General features: G+C 43.9%; 1 protein-coding gene across 1 annotated transcript in view; it reads left to right on the top strand.

The window, feature by feature from the left end:
• MCF2L2 (MCF.2 cell line derived transforming sequence-like 2) overlaps positions 1–27665 on the top strand; it is a 304618-nt gene that overhangs the window by 135488 nt on the left and 141465 nt on the right. The window contains exons 8-14 of the mRNA XM_065411462.1: positions 90–214; positions 3159–3273; positions 6019–6138; positions 7864–8055; positions 10817–11008; positions 11847–12024; positions 27403–27506. Coding sequence (XP_065267534.1) covers positions 90–214; positions 3159–3273; positions 6019–6138; positions 7864–8055; positions 10817–11008; positions 11847–12024; positions 27403–27506 — 1026 coding nt within the window. The remainder of the gene's footprint in view (positions 1–89; positions 215–3158; positions 3274–6018; positions 6139–7863; positions 8056–10816; positions 11009–11846; positions 12025–27402; positions 27507–27665) is intronic.

The raw sequence follows: 27665 nt of genomic DNA, 5'->3' as shown, positions 1-27665 counted from the left end.
TTTGAGAGAGAAAAATAACGACTTAACCTGGGATTTGGTAAAACCTTATTTGAACTGGTGCATTTGTTTGTTTGCTTGTCTCTCTCCAGGATGAGCTGAAACTAGCTGTGAAGCAGGGCGCCACACTACTGACGTGTATTAGAGAGCCAGTCACACGGAGCTCCGCTAGCAAACTCAGTCCAGACGAGCTAGAAAATGTAGCGACGGTGGAAAGGTTGGTGATTTGGGATTACCTCCTCCAGGTTGCTAACTGACCCCCTGAAACATGCAAATGTGATTTTTATCCTAATTTGAATAATTCTTTATAGGTAGTTGTTTTTTTAATCATTAATTCACAGTGAGTTTTTAGGAATATGCTACTGCATGTTCGGCGTGAGGAAAGTCTAGGTAGGAGCCATTAACTGGTGAAACTAACAGGGCCAGTTCAAAGAAACGTGAGCCTCCTTGGTCTTGTTTGGTGAGGTTATTGACTACAAGGCCCAAGACTTAATGTGCAATCTTACTCTCCCCCTCCCGCCCACACATACACTCTCCTAATCCAGGTGGCAGTGGGGCGTTCCTGCATGCATGTTAAAACAGAATGTGTATGTGTGTGTCAGTGGGAGCGTTCAGTGGATGGAGGAGCTCCCCTTAAACAGGGATGTCACCGGTGTCTGGAATGGGTCCCGGCTGAGAAAGCCATCTCAGGTCAGACTGCCCAAATTGGACAGACACTCCCAGACTGGTGGTATATTCTATACTTAGATTTACCCAAGCCAGCAACAAACATGTGTTTCTGGACTACTATACTAGTTCACCAGGAAGCCACCGGCAGTCCCCTTAGGCCCTCCAGCCTATATTATCACCCAGATAAACTGGACTTCTGTGGTGAAAGATTATTAAAACCCAAAATCACCACACATTAGGTTCTTCCAATCCCAAAGGATCGGTCACTCGCCCCAGGTCATCAGATGCTCAGGATCTCACCAAAGACAACGCTGCCAGCCAATTACTTCAGTAACTAACTCAAGTTTATTAGCTAAGAAAAGAAATGAGAGTTATGCAGAGGTTTAAAGCTGGTAAGTTACATTACAGGTGAATTAAAGCTTGTAAATCCAAATGCTAACAGGGATGTTATATCTGGTAGATTTTTATATCTCTGGATTTGCCAAAATAGTATTGGGGACCTCAATCCTTTGTTCAAAATTTTGTCAAAGTTCATCAGTCCAGAGATGTGGGGGGAAAGATGTAGGGGGGCAACTTTTGTTCTTGTCTTTTATATCTTGACCCCTCTCCTGGAAAAATACTGGCTGCGTTATGGAGTTAAGCAACTTCATGATGTACATGCTGGGCCACCAGTTCTTCATATGAATTGCAAATTTTGTTTGCACCTTTTGCGTGCTATGTACTGCTTACGCTGTCTCTGAAATGACATGCAGAGGCTCCCGTTCACAGCTCCTTTTGTTATTCCTGAAGGGCTAACCTGGGGGTGTTTCCCAGTCTCACCACAAGTTTGAGTTACAAACACGCAGCAAAGTTTCATAACGTCACGTACAATGATGATACACACATCTAAACAGGATGATAATACTTAGCAGATTACAACTTTTCCAATGATACATTACAAGGCATACTTTGTCTAAGATTTATCACAATTTTGCAACAGCGGTAACCATATTAGTATAGATGGTCACCTTCCCTTCTATACAGCATCACAAGGGGTATGGAAGAATCTGCAGTGTGCCTCATCCACAGCTTCAGTCAAGATGGTTATGTCCTCCCTGATCCCCCCAAAGGGCTCTGTTTAGTGTCATGGAGCTGACAGTCACTGTGCAGCAGCTTGTAATGCACACCGTGCTGCAGTGGAAGTGAAGCACTAAACATCATGCAGACACTTCAGCTTGTCCCAATTGGGGTGAAGCAGCGTTGTCTGGGATGGCCCTGGAAACTAGCAAGTGCTGTGAAATGCCAGTTATGCCTAGGTTTTTCTGCAGTTGAGGGATTGTGTTCTGAAAGAGCGAGCCATAACATAGAGTCAAACTGTGCCTATGGGAAATATATCCAGCATTCCTTCTGAGAGTGGGTAGAACAGTGCATAGAACGTGTTTCCTTGCGTTTCAGTTTATCCTTCGGGTTACATTAAATACATAGGGACAAATCTTGGTTCCCACTGAAGTGTCTGGCAAAACTCCTGCTGGCTGGCTTGCTGACTTGCCAATGGCTCTGTATAAGCTCTCTGTACCTTGGTTTGTAGGTGTTCTGCCTCAGTGTCAGGGATTATTGTTTGAAGTCTCCTTTAATGTGACCTTTAAACAACTGGCTTATGCTGGGCTGTGGGCAAAAGATGGTTGGGGAATTTTCAATTGACTTCTGCTCACCTCTCAAGTTAGTGTGGTCAACAACCAACCTTTGAAAATTACAGGCACTTGCTGCAAAAGCCAAAAGAACAACAATATATAAGCAGAGCACATTACTACTAGTCAATGTTTCATGCTAAAATAGGGGGCAAATTGCATGTTTAGAGAATCAGTTGATTGCATCAGGGGAAGGACGTTTTTCACACCATGCCCCTCCTACAGCATTGCACAGCTGACCAGCTATGTTAACCTACAGTACTTGCCCTAGGAATAGTTCACTGCCACAGGTAAGATACTGGACTTGATGGAGCAGTCTGGAATGACAAGCTAGAGGCACCTACTTTAAACATTTTTTAAGTGAATGAGTGAAATTTACACACTTTGCACAAAGGTGGAATAAATTAACTTTGTTGAAGAACTAAGTGGAAACTGGGAGGGAGAGAGAATTCACCCCCACGCCCACACGCTGTGCATGGAACAGTTCTGCAGCTGCTACTCTAGCCCAGCAAGAGGGACTGCAGCTGCATCCCCTACGCAAGGGTTTGTGGCCACTGGATCCATGTAGTCACAGACTCATTGGTCCCCTCCTCCTCCTCTAGCCCATTGCAAAACTCCATTCCACATTGCTTCTCCAGAATCAGCGTGAATCCCAGCTCTGCCTCATATGTGTGGTTAAGAGTCTGTCTGCTCTGCTTTGGAGACACCTTCTGTAATCCCTAAACACCTGGCTCAATTTCACCTTCTCTGCATAACTAGCTAACTAAACAACAACGCACTCATAAATATCAAGTGATTTTCACTCTCCAATTAATTTCTTAACAGGCTATTGGCTCAGTTGGATGAAACAGAAAAGGCTTTTGATCAATTTTGGTCCAAACATCACCTAAAACTGGAACAGTGCCTGCAGCTCCGACACTTTGAACATGATTTCAGAGAGGTATTTTTGCTTATTTCTTAAATATAGACTTTCTTTTCTGGTAAATCGTCTCAAACGTTTCCAGATAGCTAGTCTAATCAGTGTATATTGTTCGTCAAAAAAAGACGTCTTTATAATGAAATAGGAACCACATATTCTAAAATGAAACTCCAACCAGATATCAGATATCACATGGTATCTCAATAAGCCACAGTAAGAAAGGAAGAATTAGAATGATACACTACTTAGTAGAATTATTGGGTAGCCTCATGCAAAGTATTAGCATCTTGATGTTTGATAAGGAGCTGATCCAAAGCCCATTGAAATCCATAGAATTCTTTCTATGGACTTCAACAGGCTTTGAGTAAGGCCTTAATTGCCAAACTAGAGATGGATTAATGCAGAATGCTTAGGTTCCACGCCCTTAAATTTGAGTGGCCCCAACTCAGTAATGCATCAAGAACAGAATGGCAAGTGGACAGTGTTGTGCATAGCTGATTGCAGTCCTCTGCCGTGGTGTAGAGCGGCTTTTCCATTTAGAAAGTAGCTCAAAGGCTTAGTATTAGGTGGAGGACCAGAACCTAGACAAGGAAGCAAAATGAATACCTTGGCAGATGGGATAGATGTGTGGGAGGAAGACTGTCTGAGAAACAGGCGCTAGTCTGGGAGGAAGAGTCAGTCCAGGGAAGGATGCAAGCATCTCTAGCAGGTACAGATGGGAGTAGACCATGTTTGCCTGTTCATCGTATGTGACTTTTACCATCGAATACAAGCCTCTCATTAATCTGGTGCACTGAAACAGGGGCTTCAGATCCCAGTTCAGCAAAAGCCTGCCAAGCTCCCCTGCTACATAAGCACTCTGAAAGTTATAGGAGTAGGTTTATTAAAGACCCCAATAATCCTTTGAAACACCCGATCGATTTTAGGCTAGATCGATCTCTTCCAAATGTTGACCATAGTCCAGGGTGGACGTTGTCAGTTACCAGAGTCCTTCAGCCACAGATTGGACCGAGTGTGCATCCCAGTAGAGCGGGCAAGAAAACTTCTGTCAAAATTATATTTTGATAAAAAATGCCAGGGGGAAGGAATGAGCCGGAAGCTACGGCAGGTGATCCAAAAGAGCATTTCTATGTGGCTAAGCCAGTAGAAGCCATGTACTAAGCAAGTCTCAAGTGGAAGTTGCTCCATCCTTATAGGGTCCTTGCACGGATTCACTAAATGATTGAGTAACACGGTAATGCTGCACAACCAACTGGCTAGTGTGTCTACCACCATCCTCCACTGGATGGACTAAGAATTGCTTAGTTTCTTTTTATCATAGGCCCTGTACTGCTAATAACCAGGGTCGTCCTTAAGTATAGGCGGCTGCATAGGGCACCTGAAAATTTGGGGCACCCCTGGGTCTTGGTGTCCACTGTCCTGCCTCTTCCTATCCCTGTTCTAATCTGACGCTTCCTGCAGGCTCCCACCACAGCTGGCTGCTGCAGCCTGGTGAGTCTTCCTCTGGAGGGAATCTAGTACTAAAGGGCTGGTCTACACTGGGGGGGGATTGATCTAAGATACGGAACTTCAGCTACGAGACTAGTGTAGCTGAAGTCGACGTATCTGAGATCGATTTACCTCCCGTCCTCACAGCGCGGGATCGACGGCTGCGGCTCCCCTGTCGACTCCGCTTCTGCCACTCGTTCTGGTGGAGTTCCGGAGTCGACGGGGAGCACGTTCGGGGATCGATTTATCGCGTCTAGACGAGACGCGATAAATCGATCCCCAATAGATCGATTGCTACCCGCCGATCCGGCGGGTAGTGAAGACATACCCTAAGAGTGAAAAGGCATTCAAGCCTGCTAGACCTATTAGCACAACATTTAAACTGTTAAAGAATTAAAGGGGTAATGAAGCCATTTAAACAGGCATTTGCCAATCCCCAAGTATATACTGTCAGGGCTTGGCTACACCACGGAGCTTTTAGCGAAAAGGCTGTGTCGACACAGCTTGTCGCTAAAAGTCAGCATGTGTAAACGCTCTTTTTCGGTACTTTGTCGGCACTTTTGCCAACAAAATACTTCCAGCCCCACGAGTGGCGTTAGCTTTGTCGGCACGAGAGCGCTCCTGCCGACAAAGCCGCGTTCACACTGCCACTTGCATTGGCAAAACTTTTGTCTTTCTCAGGGGGGCTTTTTTAAGTACTCTGGAAAGACAAAAGTTTTGTCGACAACTTGGCAGTGTAGACAAGCCCTCCGTTTCTGAATTTACTGACAAAAACAGTTGTGCGTTACTATAATATTTACTCAGAACATGTTAGTCTACAGGACCTTAGTTTAAAATTTGCTTTAAAAATATTTCATTAGTGTGTTGCTGAAGATTATAAAATCACCTCTCTAAAAAATCCTTGCATAGATTTTTAGATCTGAGTATTCATCTTTAGCCTTAAATGCTTGGATCTTCAGACATACAGTTTTTTAAATAAATCCTTCAAAAGACCACCCTTATCTAAAATACATATGCGAGCCCGGGCTGCTGTCGGGCATAGGGGCACTAGTTTAATAATACTGCATAGGGCCCCCTAAATCCTAAGGATGGCCCTGCTAACAACTCATGAATTTTCTCCCTTATAGGGGCTGGTGCTTGTGGAGCAGGAGGATTGAGTTCTATCACTGCTGTTACCATGACGTTCTGCATGCCCATGGTGTACAGCATAGTGATAGCCATAAAGTCTTAGGGGGCTGTGGATTTCTTATAAAATGAGGCTATTTGTGTTTCTTGTAGGTAAAACTGGAACTGGATAATCTGATGGACGCGCAAGCTGGTTTCACAGATATTGGAGACAGCGTGACTCGAGTGGAGCACCTCCTAAAGGAACGGAAACAACTGGAAGAGAAAGGACAGGTTTGCACTTTACTGGACTTTATATTTCAGTTATTGTAGATTGCTACTATTAGTCACTTGTAGGACTTTGTCCACACACCACACTTACTGTTCTGTGCGACACCACCAGAAAATGCAGTTACATACTACTGAGTAGGCATGTTTACAAAGGGACATGTCATGAGCTCAGCCTTTTAAAGTTTGGATCCAGATGTCAACTAGTCCAACCTCCTAGGGTGTTATGATCTGGCAGTTTGATTTGGTCCATGATAAATATAGGGGCCACTTGCAAAATCCGCTTTTGGAATTCAAACACTGATAAAGCTCAGGAGGGTTTGGATCTGAGGTTTCGGTTTGGGTTCATCTCTTGGAACTTGAAAGCATAGAGTGAGGAAAGTTTGAAAGATTCTCCGGTTAGACATCTTTAAATGTTGTTTTATTAGAAGTCAGTATTGTCTGAGCAGCTGTTTCCAGCAAGGGATTCAGCATGCATTAGACAACCTTTCTTTTCCAGATCTTTTGGCTTATAACTCCATCAGTCAGCTGTGATGATCAGTAGGTTTGCCGTCATTAGGAAACATCAAAGAAATGAATCAGTTAAATAACATCAAATTCGCATGAACAGCAGCAAAAGCACAAGCTGATCTTGTGTCTAAAGTGTACAGCTGAGATCCAATAGACTTAGGCTTTGTCTTCACTACCCGCCGATCCGGCGGGTAGCAATCGGTTTATCGGGGATCGGCTTACCGCGTCTAGTGAAGACGCGGTAAAATCGATCCCTGATCGCTCTGCCGTCGACTCCGGAAATCCACCTCGGCAGGAGGCGGCAGCGGAGTCGGCGGCAGCGCGGCAGCGGTCGACTTTCCCGCGTCCTCACCGCTAGGTAAGCCGACCTAAAATACGCAACTTCAGCTACGGTATTCACGTAGCTGAAGTTGCGTATCTTAGGTCGGACCCCCGCTGTAGTGTAGACCTAGCCTTAGATTTTCTTCCTGATTCTGCCATGGAAGTCTAAATGAGTCCAAACTGGCATAGCTTGCACCTTCTTCCTGCTCTCCTCGGTGTGTAATTTATTACACCAACTTAGACACCACACATACTTACTGATGTATAACGTGCACCTCTTAAACATCACCTCTGAGCGTAGCCCACTGAGTCTAAATTGGTGTAATGTACACAGTGAGGAGGGAGAAGTAGACATAAATCATAGGTGCCGACTCTATGAGTGCTCCAGGGCTGGAGCTCCCACGGAAAAAAATGGTGGGTGTTTAGCACCCACCGACAGCCCCCCTATTAGCACCTCCCCCTCCCCCCAGCACCTCCCGCCCGCTGGCAGCCCCACCGATCAGGAGTGGAGGTGGGGCGGGGTGGAGTGGTGGTGGGAAGAGGCAGGGCGGGGCCGGGCCTTGGGGGAAGGGGTAGAGGGGGCGGGGCCTTGGGCAGAGCACCTCCTGGCACATTAGAAAGTCGGTGCCTATGGCATAAACTACACCAACTGAGAGTCCCTTAGACTGACTTCTGGATTTAGCCTAGAGAGTCAGCTACACATCTGTAAGGCAACTAAAATAAGCCAACCTCACACATTATGAAGTCAAGTCTTCAAGGCAGGTGTGAAACAATACAAGGTGTAATCCAAAAGAATGATCCAACCTGCAGCTCTAGGCTTCAGCAGAAATTCTAGAGGAGCCATCTAGGCTCATCCTTTAGGGTGTGATGGTTTTTCATTTCTTCTTGTTGTTTGCACAGGAACCTTTGGAAAAGGCCCAGTCACTAGCTCTGCATGGAGACCAGCTCATCCAAAACAACCATTATGCAGTCGACTCCATTAGGCCAAAGTGTGTTGAACTCAGGCGTATCTGCGATGACTTTACCAATGAGACCAAGAAGAAATATGATATTTTGGGAAAGTCCCTTGAGCTGCATAAGCAGTTAGACAAGGTAAGCAAGTCTTCATGTAGGAAAGCACTAGTAATGCTAAATGAAAAAATAATGGGTTAAAGGATCACGTATTTGGGGTTAGAGAAAAGCATGTTCACTATTTCCCCCAATCAGCTACTATGCACAGCTGGGGGAAAATAGTTATGGTATCAGCCTCAGAAAGGGGAAGAGAGAATGGGTAGCATAAAAGAGAACAGTGGTTTCCCTGAATTATACAGTTAGGAGGATTAGAACTAGGGTTTGAGGTAAAATAAGAAGTCATCTAAACCTAAAACATGGACCAAGCCTCTATTGGGGCTTGCCAATGATCAGTTCACTGCTTGTTACATTTTCAAGCTCCTCTACACTTCCATGATCTGGCTGGAATGGGAAGCAGAAATGCTCAAATGCCATGAGAAAGTGACTGGTCTTGTGGTATTTTCAGCCGGATTTGAGGCAGGAATGACCAGAAAACCTATTTGTGAGATTCCTAGCCCAGTTTTATAGACGAAAGAGGTTTGGGGAGTTCAGATAAGGTTCAGTTATCTATCTGGACTCATAGGTACTTATCTGAACTGAATTTTAAACAAAGTGAGATAGCACTAATGAAACCCTCTGGCCTCCCTTATGAATCATCTTGTGCTAGTGCCAAGGGAGATTTGAAGCAAATACTGTAAACACCTTTGCTATCTGGGCAGATTATTCTTAGTTCCTATGCTGGGCCAACAACCTCATTGAAGTCAGTGAGTGTGACAGTGAATTCTGGCCTGCTGCTCTTTACATCTATAATATGATGGGAGTTGAGGGTGCTCAGCATGTCACAGGACATGATCAGCGCCTCACAGGATGGATCTGTAAATTTAGAGATTGTTTGCAAATCTGGGCTCAGGTACAGGGCACTGTTAGTATACGTAAGGATACTCCTGTTTCCATTTGATGAGGACAGCTGTGGTCAGATGGACTGACCACAATGCTGGGTGACAGGACACTGGGCTTCTATGTCCAGATCTGCCCCTGTGTGACTTTGGGGTCCTGTACTTATCTGCCTTTGTAAAGGGCTTTGAGGCCTGCAGGTGAAAGGTATATGTGCAAATTATTTACTGATTATTAATGGGACAAATTGCTATTGGTGATTGGGAATGCAGAAAAAGAGGTTGCTACAAGAAGATCTAGGCTTCATCTGGAAAGAGATTCCTGAGGAAAAGCTACAGACGTCTGTGCTGGGAACTTGTCCTAGTCGCTGCCTCCTGCTCAGTGCACTTAGCTTCTACCATCCCTTAGCCAATTCCACCTGGGGTGGCAAGCCAAGATGCACCCTGGAGAAGTGCCAGGCTCAAGAAGGCGCTGAGGCGTCACTGCATGTGCGGCCATAGGCATGAGAGTGGGAGTCTCCCTTGGAACTGAAGTGCACCGGGCGATTAAACTCTGTGCTTGTCAAATCCAATCTGTTGTTTCATGGATGACTTGGTCTAAGTGAATGGAAACCCCTCAGCCAGCAGAGTGTATCTACTGTATCAGCTATTTACTCTATTAGCATAAATCACTGCTATCAAGAAAAAATAGCTATTCTCTCTACTACTTTACATACAAGCTGTGGGCTGGAGCTTACCAGGTGCCCAGCTTTCTCAGCTCCCAATAGTAGAGGGTAGCCATGTTAATCTGTATCCACAAAAACAACAAGGAGTCCGGTGGCACCCTAACATCTGTTAGTCTTTAAGGTGCCACCGGACTCCTTGTTGTTTCAGCTCCCAGTGACTCATCGTACAGAAGAAGTGGGTTTTTTACCCACGAAAGCTTAGGCCCAAATAAATCTGTTAGTCTTTAAGGCGCCACTGGACTCCTAGTTGTTTTTATCATACAGAAGAGTATGTCTGGTTGCGTCAAGGTATTTTTCAAGTAACACAGTGTACAGTAGAGCTACTCAGACAGAGTTACAGTACACAATCTGATGTCTCAAGAAACCGTACAGTTTAACAGCCTAGGAAGGTTTAGCTGTTGTCTTGAAACAGCGAGTTTATAATGCAAACATTTGACTCCCTCGCTTTAAAAACAATTTGGCTTGAAACTTGGTGCACAGCTTAAGCCTCAGCGCAGTTTCTTTTCTTTTGCACAATAACTTAGTGTTTTGGCAGCAGTAAAGATAGGATGTTGGTTTTGTGACAGGAGACACCTGGCTGTGTTAACAGTGTCGCAGACACGTTTTGGAGTAGCTAGCTGAAAAAGGATCTATTTTTTAACATTGTTCTGCTGTTTACAAAAATGGAAGGCCATTCAATTATTTTAAATAATGAAGTTATCAGCAATAGTGCAATGTTTTAAAACCGGTAAGGAGGGAATCAGAGTTGAGAGTCAGTTTATCCTCTGCCTAGCCTGTTGTGAAGGTGGATTGCTGAAGGAACTGTCCTGAGACCCCTCAATGAGGAGGCACAACAAAGTGGATTCATGATAGAATGACAGACACTTGACTTTCTTGCTTTTGTTTAAATTCAATACAGCGAGTCCCATTCTTTGCTGGCATGCAACTCCATTGCAGCACAGTGCTGAGTCAGTGAGGTTACACTGGGTCATATTTGGCCCCATAGACTTTATTGTAGCTCCTTGTTTTTAATGCACACTGCATCTTGAGAACTGCTCACAGCCTTGACTCTCTTGTACCAACATGGGCATGTGGGTGGTATTGAAGAGTGTTATTTCTGTTCAAATATGGGCAAGAAGCAGCAGCGTTGAAGCCTCAGACTGTACCATTATTACAAAGTCCTAATGGCTCTGTTTTCGTCTAAAGGCAAGGCAATGGTGTGAAGCTGGAATCTACCTCTTAGCTTCTCAAGCTGTGGACAAGTGCCAATCACAAGAGGGAGCTGAAACTGCGCTGTGTGACATAGAAAAATTCCTGGGAACCGCTAAGGAACACCAGTTGTCTAACCCTAAGGAATTCTACAACCAATTCGACATGATTCTAACCCCTGAAATAAAGGTAAAGCTTGTTGAATTTTTACACTGCTAAGTTAAACTTCCTACAAACCAGCAGTGAATGTCAAAATACACACGTCACATATTAACTCATGGCTTCTGTTCAGATGGAAATGTGAAAGGAGATCTATGATAGCAAACTATTCACAAATGTGGGCACTTGGGGCAATGGCCTTTACTCATACGAGTCGTCCTTACCATAGGCGCCAACTCTGTGGTTGCTCTGGGCCTGGAGCACCCACAGGGAAAAATTGCTGGGTGCTCTGCACCCACCGGCAGCTCCCCGCCCCCCTGCCCCAGCTCACCTCCGCCTCTGCTCCGCCTTCACCTCCTCCCCTGAGTGCCCCACGGCTCTGCTTCTCCCCCCCCAGCCCCCAGCGCTTCCTGCTGCGAAACAGCTGTTTCACGGTGGCAAGCGCTGGGAGGGAGGGGGGAAGAGGCGGGGTGGGGATTTGGGGAAGGAGTCCAATGGGGCAGGGAGGGGGCAGAATTGGAGGGGGACTTTGGGGAAGGGGTTGGAATGGGGGCGGGGCAGGGGTGGGGCGGGGCCGCGGGGGCATTGAGCACCCACCAGTGCCATGAAAAGTTGCCGCCTATGGTCCTTACTCACACAAGGAGTCCCTTTGGGGTAGCACCCCGAAGCCTGGGTCAGGGATTGTGTGGAGGGAGGTACTCAGTGGGATTACAGTGCCTGCAGACAGCAGTTGCTGCACTATTCTAAGACAGAATGCAGGATGTGCTACTGCCTAATGCTGTTAGTCTGAGGTTTGGGTGCAAGGGTCCCATCCTAGTGTTCTGTCCATTTGTGAATGACATCTCCTCCACATCGGTTCTGCCTACAGGCCAATGCCCAAAAAGTTCTACAAAAACTAGAAGACGTGCAAGAAATGTTTGACAAGAGGCAAGTGAGTTTGAAGAAGCTGGCAGCCAAGCAGACTCGGCCGGTACAACCTGTCGCCCCGCATCCTGAATCCTCCCCCAAGCGAGCATCACCTAAGAGCACCAGACCCGCACCATTAGGTAAGCCTCAGAGAGAAGATTTTCAGACACACACCCATTCTGTTCTCACAGTTCTGTTCAGTCCTATGACCAAAATGAAAGCTTATGCTTGAGATTCAGTGTCAGCACCATGAGCCCAGGCTTCTTAGTCAGCTGTGAAATATTCATGCTCCTGCAGCGATAGGTAAGGGCGAATCGGGTTATGGATCTACCAAGAAAACTTCCAACTCCCTGTCACAAGGCAGGATTCCCTCCCACTGCACTCCATGTTGTACACAATCCTCACGTGCTCCAGTGGCAAGTTCAACACCATGTGTGTTATTTACAACATGCTAAACAAGTGCTTGTTCCCCACAGCATATGACTTTTACCTTCTCCCAGACCCAGGGGAGAAGGGGGGAGAACTCTCATCTCCCTGAGATTACACAAAGTAAAACTATTTCCCCATGCTTATTTCCTCTCCCCCTCCTCCCCCGTTCCTCATATCTCCTTGTCAGTTGCTGGAAACAGGCCATTTTCATTACCACTATAAACAGTTTTTTTTCTCTCCTGCTGATAAAAGCTCACCTTAACTGATCACTCTCCTTATAGTGTGTATAGTAACACCCATTGTTTCATGTTCTCTGTGTGTATATATATATACACATACACATATATGGGGGGAGGGATAGCTCAGTGGTTTGAGCATTGGCCTGCTAAACCCAGGGTTGTGAGTTCAATCCTTGAGGGGGCCACTTAGGGATCTGGGACAAAATCAGTACTTGGTCCTGCTAGTGAAGGCAGGGGGCTGGACTCGATGACCTTTCAAGGTCCCTTCCAGTTCTAGGAGATGGGATATCTCCATTAATTTATTTATAATTTATTTATTTATATATCTTCCTACTATATTTTCCACTACATGCATCCGATGAAGTAGGCTGTAGCCCACAAAAGTTTATGCTCAAATAAATTTGTTAGTCTCTAAGGTGCCACAAGTACTCCTGTTCTTTCTGAGATCCTGAGCTTCTCTGGACTTCCCTTTCAGCCTACCCCTCTCTTGTCTCTTCCTGTCTCCCTTTTAACCCTCCTCAGCTGATGAGCTGAGTCCACTTGTTGATTGGTTAATCAACACCTGGTACTTAAACAATTATCTCATCACTTTGGCTCACATGGAGACACTTACCAAGTGCACAGAGCAATGAGTCAGTCTTAGGCTATTCTCACTCTGCCAGTTTCCGCATTCCTGGAAAGTTTCTTTCTTTTAGGCCTTGGCTACACTTGCAGATGTACAGCGCTGTGAGTTAAACCTGACTTCATGCAGCTGAGTAGGGAAAGCGCTGCAGTCTGTCCACACTGACAAAAAAAAAATGCTGATAAGTGCAAAGAAAAACACATTGGAAAGCATAATCCCCAAAATGATGAGGTCTAATTAGCTATTACCACTCAAGAAAGAGATCTTGGAATCACCATGGATAGTTCTCTGAAAACATCTGCTCAATGTGCAGTAGGAGTCAAAAAGCTAACAATGTTAGAAACCATTAGGAAAGGGATAGATAATAAGACAGAAAATATCATAATGCCACTACATAAATCCATTGTCTGCTCACACCTTGACTACTGCATGCAATTCTAGTTGCCCCATCTCAAAAAAGTTGTTATAATTGGAAAAAATACAGAGAAGTGCAACAACAATGATTAGGGGTATAGACAACTTCCATATGAGGAGAGATTAAATAGACTGGGACTGTTCATCTTAGAAAAAGACAACTGAGGGTGGATATGATAGAGGTCTATAAAATTGTGACTGGTGTGGAGAAAGTGAATAAGGAAGTGTTATTTACCCCTTCACATAACAAAAGAACCTGGGGTCACCCAATGAAATTAATAGGCAGCAGGCTTAAAACAAACATAAGGAAGTACTTCTTCAAACAACGCACAATCAACCTGTGGAACTCATTGCTAGGGGATGTTGTGAAGGCCAAAAGTATAACTGGGTTCAAAAAAGAATTAGATAAATTCATGGAGGATAGGTCTATCAATGGCGATTAGTCAAGATGGTCAGGGATGCAACCCCATGCTTTGGGTGTCTCTAAAGCTCCAGCTGTCAGAAGCTGGGAGTGGACAACAGGAGATAGATAACTTGATAATTGCCCTGTTCAATGCCCCTGAAGCATCTGGCAGCAGTCATGGTTGAAGACAGGATACTGGGTCAGATGAACCATTGGTCTGACTCAGTATGGCCATTCTTATGTTCTTGTCTTCAAGGCAGTGTGGTCACAACTAAGGCTCAGGAGTCAAAACATCTCTGTTCTATTCTCAGTTCTACCACAGACTCACCGTGTAAACTTGAGTGAGTCATTTAACTTCTCTGTGCTCAAAGGAGTCAATGATACCTAACTAACAGGGATGTGGTAATGTTGGTGAAGTGCTTTGGGATTCTGAGATGAAAGTCGGTTCAGAAATCCAATGAATGGCATTTTATACATTGAGCAAGATGGTGCCATTTTAAAAACTAAATTGTCACTTTCTGGCCATGGTAGTTGAACTGTGGTATTTCCTGTTCCAAGCCCAGGAAATTCTGCAGAAAGTCAAATACTCCTATATGGGCAAGTTTTATTTTTATGGCACCCACTCTGGGTCAGTACTATTTAGAGACAGAGCATCAGTATTAATTATTTGCCTTACGAATAAATCATTGAATATCAGTCTTTGGTTTGACCTGTCTGGCTCATCTGTAGAAACATTCTTAGGCTTTGTCTACACTCACCGGTGGTTTGAAGCACGGCGATCGATGCATCGGCGGTCGATTTAGTGGGTCTCCCGCTAAATCGGCCGCAGATCGCTCTCCTGTCGACTCCTGTACTCCACCTGAATGAGAAGTGCAAGGAGGGTCGATGGGAGAGCGTCTCTAGTCGACATCACGTAATCTGGACCCCGCGGTAAATAGATCTAAGTATGTCGACTTCAGCTACGTTATTCACATTGCTGAAGTTGAGTAACTAAGATCGATCTCCCCCTGTAGTGTAGACAAGGCCTTAGTAAGCTAATCATTAATACACACTGTATATTGCAATCTAGGTATTTAACTAGCTCTGATCACTGTAGTATATAAGCATCATCGTCTGAGTAGCACTACCCTGGTCCAGTATGAGGGAGGTGGTAGTGTGACTTTCAGGACCAGTGAACACTGTACATCTCCCCAATATATCACAGTTCTAGAAATATTTGTAAATAACTTGGGCTTGCTGATCATTTGCAACACTATGCACAGGGTTCAATAGTCATCTGTATGTTTTTGTCTAATCAGTTGTATTTTGAGCTCTAACATAAAATCCACAGAACCACATTCTAGAATCAGTTTGGCTTTCTGTGTAAAGAACTGATGGCATCAGATGGCCCTCATGAACAAAGGCTCCAGATTATTTAAAGGGTTGTAATTTATACCATCTGCAAAGAAAATATGTGCTTTGTTATATATATTTAATTCCCAGCGTGGAGGCATGGTCACCTGGAAAGATTCGCTGATAGCACTCCACACCACGCCGGGCTGAGCAAACAGCCTTATGTCGCTGTAGTAGGGCACTTACATCGGCGGGAGCCAGTCTGTAGCGTGTACGCTGCCATAATTAGGTTGACGTAAGCTGCCTTAAATCGACCTAACTCTGTAGTGTCCACCAAGCCTCAATTTACACTTTTAAGGCTCTTTGCTAGAGACTTAGATTTCATTTTTAAAATATAGTGAGATTCCTCTTTACAGGGCCCAAAGGGTGGCTCTGTTAAAAAGGGGGCCCCCGAGACACAAACTGAGGCTACGTCTTCACTACCCGCCTGAATCGGCGGGTAGAAATCAATCTCTCGGGGATCGAATTATCGCGTCTCGTCGGGACGTGACAGTCGATCCCCGAATCGACGTTTGTACTCCACCAGTGCAGGTAGGAGTAAGCGCCGTCGACGGGGGAGCTGCGGCGGTCGATTTGCCGCCGTCCTCACAGTGGGGTAAGTAGGCTCGGATACGTCGAATTCAGCTACACTATTCACGTAGCTGAATTTGCGTATCTTAAATCGATCCCCCCCCCCCCCCCAGTGAAGACGTAGCCTAAGTTATTTTGAGTCGACTTAAGCTATGTCTTCACTGGAAAAAAATAAAAAACCATCCCTTTGCTCTTTTTCATCGAGATAGCTAACTTGAGTCAGCTCCCTCACTGCAAATCCTAGTGGAGACAAGGCAGAGGTAGTTTTTACCTCAATGTAACTATTCAAGGTCCATCCCAGAGGAGGAAGAGAGGATTATACAGAAGAAACTGGAGTAGAAAATACTCCATGTGAGCGATGCACAGGAGTTAAGGTTGTTACTGGAGCCTTAACGTTTGCATTGCCTGACTCTGGGATAGTGTGATTTTAAAGCTAAGAATTTACAAGCAATTTTACCAGCAGAAATGCACGTGAATAATTTGCGTTGAAAGATGGCGCCAAAGGTGGACGGAAACAAAGGGATTTCTGGGATGTGAAGCGATGCATCACGGGGTGTTGGGACAGGACCCAGAATGCCCCGCACCTACGCCCCCTTCCCACAACCCACGGCGCCAGAATGGGAAGAGGTGCTCTGTGGGATAGCTGCCCATAATGCACTGCTCCCAATAGCGCTGCAATTGCCGCAAATGTGGCCACGACAGTGCGCTGGGCAGCTGTCAGTGTGGACAGACTGCAGCGCTTTCCCTACTCAGCTGCATGAAGTCTGAAAGGACAGGAAACAGGAAGGAGGGGGGAGGAGTTGAGGAGGCTGAGTGAGAGTTACAGAGGGTGCAGCAGCAGTTTGGTAAAGAGGTTTCCACTGTAAAAATAAAGTCCTGTTGAAGTTTGTTAGTACCTTGCCTGGTTGAGACAACACCCTCTTATCCCATAAGTGCTTACTTTGCTTAAGAGCCTTTGGGGTGGGACCATGTCAAAGGCTTTCTGAAAGTCAAAGTACACGATATCCACTGGATCCCCCTTGTCCACATGCTTGTTGACCCACCTCAAATAATTCCAATAGATTGGCGAGTCATGATTTCCCTTTACAAAAGCCGGGTTGACTCTTCCCCTACATATCATGGTCTGATCATTTTGCTTTTACTATAGTTTCATCCAATTTGCCTGGTACTGAAGTTAGGCTTAGTGGTCTGTAATTGCCAGGATCACCTATGGAGCATTTTAAAAAAATCAGCATTACATTATCTGGTACAGAGGCTAATTTAAGCAATAGGAATGGTTCTGCAATTTCATATTTGAGTTGCTTCAGAACTCTTGGGTGAATCCCATCTGGTCCTGGTGATTGATTATTGTTTATCAATCTGTTCCAAAACGTGCTCCATCGACACCTCAATCTGGGACAGTTCTTCAGACTCATCACCTAAAAAGAATGGCTCCAGTGTGGGATCTCCCTCATATCCCATATCTCCTCCAGCTGTCCTCTCTTGGGCTTTCCCTAACATCCTTTCTACATATGAAGAGGATCAGTACTACCAGGCACAGTACTTCAAATGTAGGTTCCACTTTTTCTTTAAGCCAATATATTAGCTGACTATTTTTCTCTGATCTATGTGGGCAGACCCATGCACCTCTGTGAAGCTCAACTGAAGTCAGTGAGGGTTCATTGGATCACATTGCAGGGTTGGGGATTTATACTGGAAGGATTTATTGAGCACCAATTGGGGAAGAAGGAAGAGAGGGTGCCAGTGCTGTTTATGGCAGATATTGTAACTCATCGTTCTTTGAGGCACCTGAATCTTCCTGGTCACAGGCAAAGCATATTATATCAACAGGAAACTACTGCATTCAGAGATAGAATTTCTATGCAAATAAGGAGGCAGGTGAATAAATAAGATGTGGTTAATAGCTGCTGGAGGCCTGAAAGTAAGGCTCATGTTCTATAGCTTGCTTATCTAGCTAGACCACAGAAGTGCCACATGGTGACTATTATCTGAGTTCCCCTGTGCAGGGCGGGGAAAAAATCCAGAGATGTTTCTCACCTGCCAACTCTCTGGAAAGACAGTCCCTGCTTCCAGAGCAAAATCCTTACCATGTTCCCCACTCTAATCCTCCAAGGAAAGGGACAAAAGTGAAATTCACCCAATGCAGAATGCTCAAAGAAAGGGCATAAGTGGTGGTGCTGAGGGTCATACATGAAATGTTCCTGTGAATTTTATTGTGACATTCCCCCCCCCACACACACACACACCCTGCTAGGTAAAAAGAAATTCTTCTTTGCCATGTGTGAGGGAAGGGGCAGAAACTTGGGCCACCCACTCCTACATGCCAGCGCAGGGGACATGGCCAGGGAAATGGGGTGTGACCTATGCCTAGCTGATCCCCAACTGTCATAATGGCCTCTGAGGGCTGTTGGCAGGAGGCATAGCTTAGGGCAGCCTTCAGGAGAGGGTAGAGCATGGACAAGTGGCTCAAAACTGTCTTTTCCCCCCACTCTTTCTGGACTTGTGCCAAGTCTTCCTCTGCTGGACTGCAGCATCAGGGACAAAAGCTTAATATTTCAGTCCATACCGTCTTTCATTCTGAAACATCTCACTTCACAAATTGATCTACCAACTAGACGTAGGCCTCGAGCTGGCCCAAACGCCTGCACCTACCTAATCAAAGAATAAAAACCACGAGTGGAACAGACATGATGCTCCGTACAAAAACATGTCCGCTCCTCTTGTTCTTGAGGGAGAAGTTTACCTGTGGAAATTTGCTCATGCTTTACTTATAGACCAATCTCAAGGAGGCAACAGCCCTCTCCTGGCCCTTTGGGTGGTCACTTCAGACAGATTTCCCTGTAAATCTTTTTGAGTTTTATATTTTAATACTACATAAAGATGCACATTACTCTGAGGTTAGCTCAGTTTATTCCCCGTTGAGGTTAACTTCCATTGAGGGTTTCACGGGAGTTACTCAGGGCAGAATTCATCCCTGCATGTATGTTGGGGAAGAAAGAGATGCAACTTGACAAGAAAATTAATGGGCTCCTTCTGTGCTCCAATTAACTCAATTTATAAGATGCTGATGAGTTGGCTAAATTTTTGCTGGCTGCATTGCAGTGTTTGATGGAATTCCTGTAAATAGAGGGCCAGATCCTCAGCTGATGTAAACTGGCATAGGGCTAGTGTGGTCAATCTGTTGTGGTCAATCTGGCACACCAGTTGTAAAGCACTTTGGGAAGGAACCTACTGAGCTATGAAGTATCCACAGCTCCATCCACAGTTAATGTTGCCTGACCCTTCCCATTGTAAGACCCTGTTTTCAGTTGCTTATAAGGCTGCTAAACTTCAAACATTTGGGCTGAAGTTTTCCCTACAGGGTGTCTGCCTCATGCTGAATTATTTTGGAAAGTGTCAGCAGCAATGCTTTGGCCATTTCCTGAATGAGATTAGGGGAAGATATATTAGTTTGCTCAGGTTAAAAAAATTCTTACAAGCATTTAGTTGAGAAGCTGAGGCACCTCTGCACTTTGGATCAAGGGCTTGAAATTAGGCAAGAGGCAAGCCCTGCTCTGGCATTCAAGCCCTTTTTGCTCTTCCTATTTTAAAAAATGCCCAAATTTGTCTACAAGTTATAAGCCTTTTAAAAAAAAATCTCAGTTTACATACGTTCAGCAGAGACCTGTTAGAATTGGCAGTTGAATTCTCCTAAAATTGTATTCCTTCATGCCAGTGAGTTTCACAGATATTTGCTGACTAAGTGTGTGTCATCCTCCTCTGGTGAACCATATAGAGGACGACAACCTCCTACTGCTACCAGTTGCTCTGCCACTTGAGCTAACAAAATATGTGCAATTGGTCTAAATGTTCCAACCCTGCCAAGGTCCTATGTGGGTGTAAATGTGATTCCACATGATAGAATATTTGTTTTTTTCAGTTTACTTTTTTAAAAACTTAAGAACCTACACACAAAAAACTACATTAGAAGAACATTACAATGATGCAAAGTCAAGCACTCAAAAATTAGGAAATGCCATAATTAAGGTTGCCTGTGCTTTTGAACATATAGAGTGTGATATAATTCTAAGTACTCTGAAAAAATCAGGTCTTGGGCATCTCACATTTGACACCCAAAATTAGTGGACACTTTGGATCTTAATCTCTTTGCCCCAGGCCCCATCTGTAAAATGAAGATAATACCATCCCCTCACAGGCATATTGTGAAAATACATTATGTTTGTGAAACACTCGAATTCTATAGTGAGGAGCACCATTGAAACGCCCCACGAGGAAATAAATAATTCTGTCTTCAGAGCAGGGTTTGAATAATGTTCCAGAAATAAGGCCGAGGTCCACCTATTGAACAATGCGGATAAAACAAAATATTGAATCAGCTGGGTGCTGTCCAATAGTAGATTATATCCATTATACACCAACGACAAACAAGATGACTCATACTCCGGGCACCTTAGAACTCTGAGTTCATTTGAGGAGGTACACCTGAACCCTTTTCAGTCTTTTAAGTAATAAAATCTAAACAAAGTACATCTTATCTATATATAGCTGACTGCTCATTGGATCCTTTTTGGCATTCTTTACACTTACTCATACATAACACTCACTCACTAATGAATAACATCTGGCGTGAGGATAAAAAGAATATATCCTGCAAAATAGAGGAAGGAGAAGGCGGGGTGGACAGAAGAGAGATTATCTGATGTAGGAATATGTGAATTCCATTAGTGCCTCTTTAGGAAACCACCAGCTTCTTACAGCCCACAATATTTCTATACAGAGGAGAGGAAGAAAAGAGGCTTTCATTTTTGTGGCAATAGCATATGGCAGACTGAGAAACTGATTGGTCTCTTTTCTTACAGAAGGATACTTATATGAGGGGCCTCGTTCTGTACTCCTTGCTCTTGATGGCAATTTTAACTGGGTACAGAGTGCAGGACTGGGCTCAAAAATCAGAGTCTAGAGGTAGAAAAGACCTTCTGCATTAGGGCATCTAGGCCCAGATCCTCAAAGGTGTTTAGGTGCTTATTGATTTCAATAGGAGTGAGGTGCTTTAAGACTTTTGAGGATGTGGGCGCTAGCTCCTTGCCCCGGGTAAAATTCATTCCCAGGCAGTGGATCAGCAAAAACAAGAGGCTTCCACTGTTCCCCCTTTTGAGACTTCTCTTTATATGCAGCCCAAAATGCCTGGGACATTTACTAGTGTTTTTTCCATTCCAGTTTTAAATGTACTAAATCCGCAGTCTGTGGAAATTAAATTTGCCCGTGAGGCTGGAATGCAAGATCTAATCTGAAACCCCTCCCTGAAATTCAGGGGGCTGGTTTTGAGTTTATGGTGTGGACTTCTTTCTTCTGTTTGCTTCTCTCTACAACCATCATCTGAAATACAAACTATACTGGTAAAGCAACTTCTGAGTTAAAATACTGATCCTAGGGATTTGCTGGGTCAGAGACCAAGCTGTGGTTAGGCTTTTTAGGAACTCATCTTTAAGTTAAATATCCAAGACACGTGTATCTGAATGAACTGGAGCCATCCGAATCTTCAAGTCATAGTCAAGATATCAAAGGAATAAATTGATTTTTCTTCCTCCTCACTGACTGCATTTTTAACAGGAGTACTTGTGGCACCTTAGAGACTAACAAATTTATTAGAGCATAAGCTTTCGTGGGCTACAACCCACTTCTTCGGATGCATATAGAGTGAACCATATATTGAGGAGATATATATACACACACATACAGAGAGCATGAACAGGTGGGAGTTGTCTTACCAACTCTGAGAGGCCAATTAAGTAAGAGAAAAAAAACTTTTGAAGTGATAATCAAGATGGTTCAGTACAGACAGTTTGATAAGAAGCAAGTGTGAAAATACTTACAAGGGGAGATAGATTCAATGTTTGTAATGGCTCAGCCATTCCCAATCCCTATTTAGCCCTGAGTTGATTGTGTCTAGTTTGCATATCAATTCCAGCTCAGCAGTCTCTCGTTGGAGTCTGTTTTTGAAGTTTTTCTGTTTTAAGATAGCCACCCGCAGGTCTGTCAAAGAATGGCCAGACAGGTTAAAGTGTTCTCCCACTGGTTTTTGAGTATTATGATTCCTGATGTCAGATTTGTGTCCATTAATTCTTTTGCGTAGAGACTGTCCGGTTTGGCCAATGTACATGGCAGAGGGGCATTGCTGGCACATGATGGCATATATCACATTGGTAGATGTGCAGGTGAACGAGCCACTGATGGTATAGCTGATGTGATTAGGCCCTATGATGGTGTCACTTGAATAGATATGTGGACAGAGTTGGCATCGGGCTTTGTTACAAGGATAGGTTCCTGGGTCAGTGTTTTTGTTCAGTGATGTGTGGTTGCTGGTGAGTATTTGCTTTAGGTTGGGGGGTTGTCTGTAAGCGAGGACAGGTCTGTCTCCCAAGATCTGTGAGAGTAAAGGATCATCTTTCAGGATAGGTTGTAGATCTCTGATGATGCGCTGGAGAGGTTTTAGTTGGGGGCTGAAGGTGACAGCTAGTGGTGTTCTGTTATTTTCTTTGTTGGCCCTGTCTTGTAGGAGGTGACTTCTGGGTACTCGTCTGGCTCTGTCAATCTGTTTTTTCACTTCAGCAGGTGGGTATTGTAGTTTTAAGAATGCTTGATAGAGATCTTGTAGGTGCTTGTCTCTATCTGAGGGATTGGAGCAAATGCGGTTATATCTTAGAGCTTGGCTGTAGACAATGGATCGTGTGGTGTGTCCTGGATGGAAGCTGGAGGCATGTAGGTAAGTGTAGCGGTCAGTAGGTTTCCGGTACAGGGTGGTATTTATGTGACCATCGCTTATTAGCACAGTAGTGTCCAGGAAATGGACCGCTTGTGTGGATTGATCTAGGCTGAGGTTGATGGTGGGATGGAAATTATTGAAATCATGGTGGAATTCCTCAAGGGCTTCTTTTCCATGGGTCCAGATGATGAAGATGTCATCAATGTAGCGCAAGTAGAGTAGGGGCGTTAGGGGACGAGAGCTAAGGAAGCGTTGTTCTAAGTCAGCCATAAAAATTAGCTAGGACTTTTATAGGAGTATTCTCTAGCCTTCAGAGCGATGATTAGCTCTATGTAGCCAATATTGCCGACAGTGCTGCTTTAGGCAAAGGTCTTATGTTTCATATCATTGTTTCCTCTCCTTTGAGTCCTGCTCTTGCATGTTTAACACACACAACTTTAGAAAATGAGCAGGCCTTCCAGAGCAATCCAGATGACTAAACCACTGGTTCAGGTAGGGGGGGACAGTTCAACATGAACAGGGTTCTAGACTATTTTAGCCAAGCTGCTAGTTGAAATGTTTTTCCATCAAACTTTTTTTGGACACAAAATGGCTTGTTGATAAAATCCTAGGATTTTCACAGAAAATTTGTTTGTTGAAACTTTGGATTTGTCCACAAAATTTTTCAAAACATGTTTAATTTCAATAAAACACACACACACACACTCTCTCTCTCTCTCTGCACTTTTCTACTGCAAGAAAAGTGAATCAACGTCAGAGAAAAGGGTTGGGAAACATCTGAAACTGTGTGTAGGAGGGAAGGAGGGAGGGAAGGAATTCCCAAAAAACTTTCATTTTATTTGAATTTTTTTGGGAGGTCTTTTCAAAGTTATGGGGAAATTATTATTATTATTTTACTAACTACTACCAAATCTTTATAAATTTTTCCTCCTGCTCAAAAAAATAGTTATACCATTTTCTAAGTGAAATTATACCACCTTCCAGAGGGAACAGTTGTTTCCATATACCAGACTTTCTCCAAAGCTGGAGAAGGTAGCTTTTGGAAATGGTACTCAAAACCAAATAAGATTCCCACTATACCTCATAATAAGGAGCTACTGGAAAACCAAATAGCACTCAGTGGTTGGATTTCAACTCAGTCATGGGACCTGTACAACTCAATTGTTTTGTAGTCATGGTAATGGCTTCAATTGTTCTATGCAGGAAGTCTGTAAACTCTTCATAGATTCTAGGACTGGAAGGGACCTCGAGAGGTCATCGAGTCCAGTCCCCTGCCCGCATGGCAGGACCAAATACTGTCTAGACCATCCCTGATAGACATTTATCTAACCTATTCTTAAATATCTCCAGAGATGGAGATTCCACAACCTCCCTAGGCAATTTATTCCAGTGTTTAACCACCCTGACAGTTAGGAAATTTTCCTAATGTCCAACCTAGACCTCCCTTGCTGCAGTTTAAGCCCATTGCTTCTTGTTCTATCCTTAGAGGCTAAGGTGAACAAGTTTTCTCCCTCCTCCTTATGACACCCTTTTAGATACCTGAAAACTGCTATCATGTCCCCTCTCAGTCTTCTCTTTTCCAAACTAAACAAACCCAATTCTTTCAGCCTTCCTTCATAGGTCATGTTCTCAAGACCTTTAATCATTCTTGTTGCTCTTCTCTGGACCCTTTCCAATTTCTCCACATCTTTCTTGAAATGCGGTGCCCAGAACTGGACACAATACTCCAGCTGAGGCCTAACCAGAGCAGAGTAAAGCGGAAGAATGACTTCTCGTGTCTTGCTCACAACACACCTGTTAATACATCCCAGAATCATGTTTGCTTTTTTTGCAACAGCATCACACTGTTGACTCATATTTAGCTTGTGGTCCACTATAACCCCTAGATCCCTTTCTGCCGTACTCCTTCCTAGACAGTCTCTTCCCATTCTGTATGTGTGAAACTGATTTTTTCTTCCTAAGTGGAGCACTTTGCATTTGTCTTTGTTAAACTTCATCCTGTTTAACTCAGACCATTTCTCCAATTTGTCCAGATCATTTTGAATTATGACCCTGTCCTCCAAAGCAGTTGCAATCCCTCCCAGTTTGGTATCATCCGCAAACTTAATAAGCGTACTTTCTATGCCAATATCTAAGTCGTTAATGAAGATATTGAACAGAGCCGGTCCCAAAACAGACCCCTGCGGAACCCCACTCGTTATGCCTTTCCAGCAGGATTGGGAACCATTAATAGCAACTCTCTGAGTACGGTTATCCAGCCAGTTATGCACCCACCTTATAGTATTCCCATCTAAATTGTATTTGCCTAGTTTGTCGATAAGAATATCATGCGAGACCGTATCAAATGCCTTACTAAAGTCTAGGTATACCACATCCACAGCTTCTCCCTTATCCACAAGACTCGTTATCCTATCGAAGAAAGCTATCAGATTGGTTTGACATGATTTGTTCTTTACAAATCCATGCTGGCTGTTCCCTATCACCTTACCACCTTCCAAGTGTTTGCAGATGATTTCCTTGCAGATGTGTAAATAATTAAATTCACGAGAAGTACACTTGCAAATTCCTTGTATGTTTTGGGCCAGGATGCAGGGTGAGGAGTTGCAAAGAGAAGTGAAGGGGTTAGGGAAAGGCCATCTCAAGCTTTGTGGCTAAGTGCAGTGATCGGGCAGTTGAGTAAGAGGAAAGGCAGCACATACAGATAACAAGATGAGTATTTCTTCTTTGATACATTTCTAGGATAGACACATTATCCTTCTGTCTGACTGCATAATTGGGTGGGGTCATCCTGGCTTCTATAAATTTATGAAAAATGAAAGACATTTCAGTTCTTCTCTTTACTGATTCTGTTATGCTGTGCCCTCTCCATCCAGAGCGATCTGCCCTGAGCCTCCCACAAAGAAGGATGGGCAGGTGTCAGGGAGAGCTGTGGGTTTATAACATCTCTGAACAGTGTTGGGGTAGCCTCTAAGACCTTTTCCACTCGGTTCCCCCAGAATGCAGTTCGACTCCAGTCTCGTCATTCAGGTTCCTTTATTTGGCATATACCAAAGCTATGTTGAGTTGATCAACCTCAAACGTAGGGGGTGGGTACAGAGTATATACACCACACATCCAAAGTTACACAGAAACCCCCTTTCTTTATATATATTGCATCACATTTTTTGGGATTGGCTTAGTTACTTTGCAAGAACCACTCCCCGTACAGCATGCTCTGTCCATATGCTGTGAATGTTCGGCTTTACTCTTTACCTCATCTTTATGCCCCCAACTTCTCTTGCCCATTGTTATCTTGTTCTTAGTACTGTAAATGGTTCCCTGGGTGTTGTTCTGATATTAGCTAGCTCAGGCATTCTGTCTTTTAGCTTACTGACCCTTTTACTTACCTTAGCATAAACATTCCATTTTTGGCCTGCTGACCTAGTTACCTCCCTAATCCTGTTGTCCAAGAAACCAGGCCTGCCCCTTGTTTAATTATGCATGGCAAGCCAGGCCTACAGGCATGATGCATAATTAGCTTCATTTTTGGGAGTCCAGATAAGGAGGCACTCAAAATTAGGGAATACATCTGAAAAAATTGGCTTTTATTTTTTCTGATGGTCTTTAGGTGAATTAACTAAAAAATTTCCCCAGAACAAACAATGAAAGGGCTGCATAGTAGAATAGAAGCAAGTTTGGCCTTTGCCACCTGCTTTAAGCATTTCATCTGATGTCCAGATTTATTTCTACAGTACATGTAACTATGCCTTTATCAATGTGCTGATCCAGGCTAAACATGATTGATTTTTACCTTACATTTTTAAAATGCACTTTCATTTGCTATGTGACAGCTGAGTTACTTGTTTGTCTAGTTTTATGTTATTACTATTAAATAACAGGAATAATTGCATGCTGGACTCATGTATATTAGGGATCTCCTTCCCTCAGCACATTCTAACACATTTTCTTTTGGATGGCAGCCATATGCCACACAGTTCAAGTGCTGCTGCTGATTCTCCCGTAGCTTCGGTTGGCTCATTGGCAGCTTCACTCACTGTGAGCCAAACTAAAGAAGCTTAACACAATGGAGTCTCTTGTCAAAGTGGGGTCTCTAGCCACTGAGCATTGAGCAATATCCATTCCAGTTTTTTCCTCAAGTCCACAGTAAATAAATAAATAAATAAATAAAAATACATTTTTACATTTCGATTGGTATCGCAGCTGTGGTAACATCCATCATTCACTAGTGCATAGATACTTTGTGGGCAAAAGAAAACTAATCGCCCTACTGGTATGCACTGAAAACCTGTTGTTAAAGTATTCAGGTCTTCTTTTGGGGACCAATTCTACTGTACCCAATTGAACAAGATTCCCTTCCACTTCCATGCCAAAAATAACTCTTAAAATGGTCGGGAATTCTCTGGTGACTGGAACTGACAAGCAGTCCTGTTGTGTGTGGATAGTTAAGTCAGGTGTTTTTATTCTTGTGCTTTTACAATTATTAACAGCTCACCTAAGACAATGTTCTGATTTATTCCCCCTAATATTATGCATAATGCCAGAAGCTAAAACTACCTGCCATTGCCCAGTTTACTGAAGGCCAGATCTTAGTCCCCATTGGAACTTTTCCCATTGATTTCAATAGAAACTAGGATTTAGGCATGCGAGCACTAGTTTTCTAATGGTAGTTTCTATTGATTCCCTCAGCTACCACTAGGAGATCAGCAGAAATTCCCTGTCCACCAAAGTCCATCTCTGAGGTAGAATTATCAAAAAAGAAAAGCATTAAGAAGACTAAAGGCGGAATTAAGGTAGGAGCATCTTTGTTTTTGAAACGGTCTCTACTGTGATAGAATGCAAGGTGACATCACTGTATGGTGCAACAAAAACGCTTTTAAAATATCCTACTTACCCTCCACTCATTCCCATGTATCTACATCAGTTTCATGAGCATAAGCATTCTGGTGAAA

The sequence above is a fragment of the Emys orbicularis genome, chromosome 9 (assembly GCF_028017835.1).
Source record: "Emys orbicularis isolate rEmyOrb1 chromosome 9, rEmyOrb1.hap1, whole genome shotgun sequence".
Lineage (NCBI taxonomy): Eukaryota > Metazoa > Chordata > Testudines > Emydidae > Emys > Emys orbicularis.
Note: the sequence above shows the minus strand (reverse complement) of the source record. Positions and strands in the feature narration are given on the sequence as shown.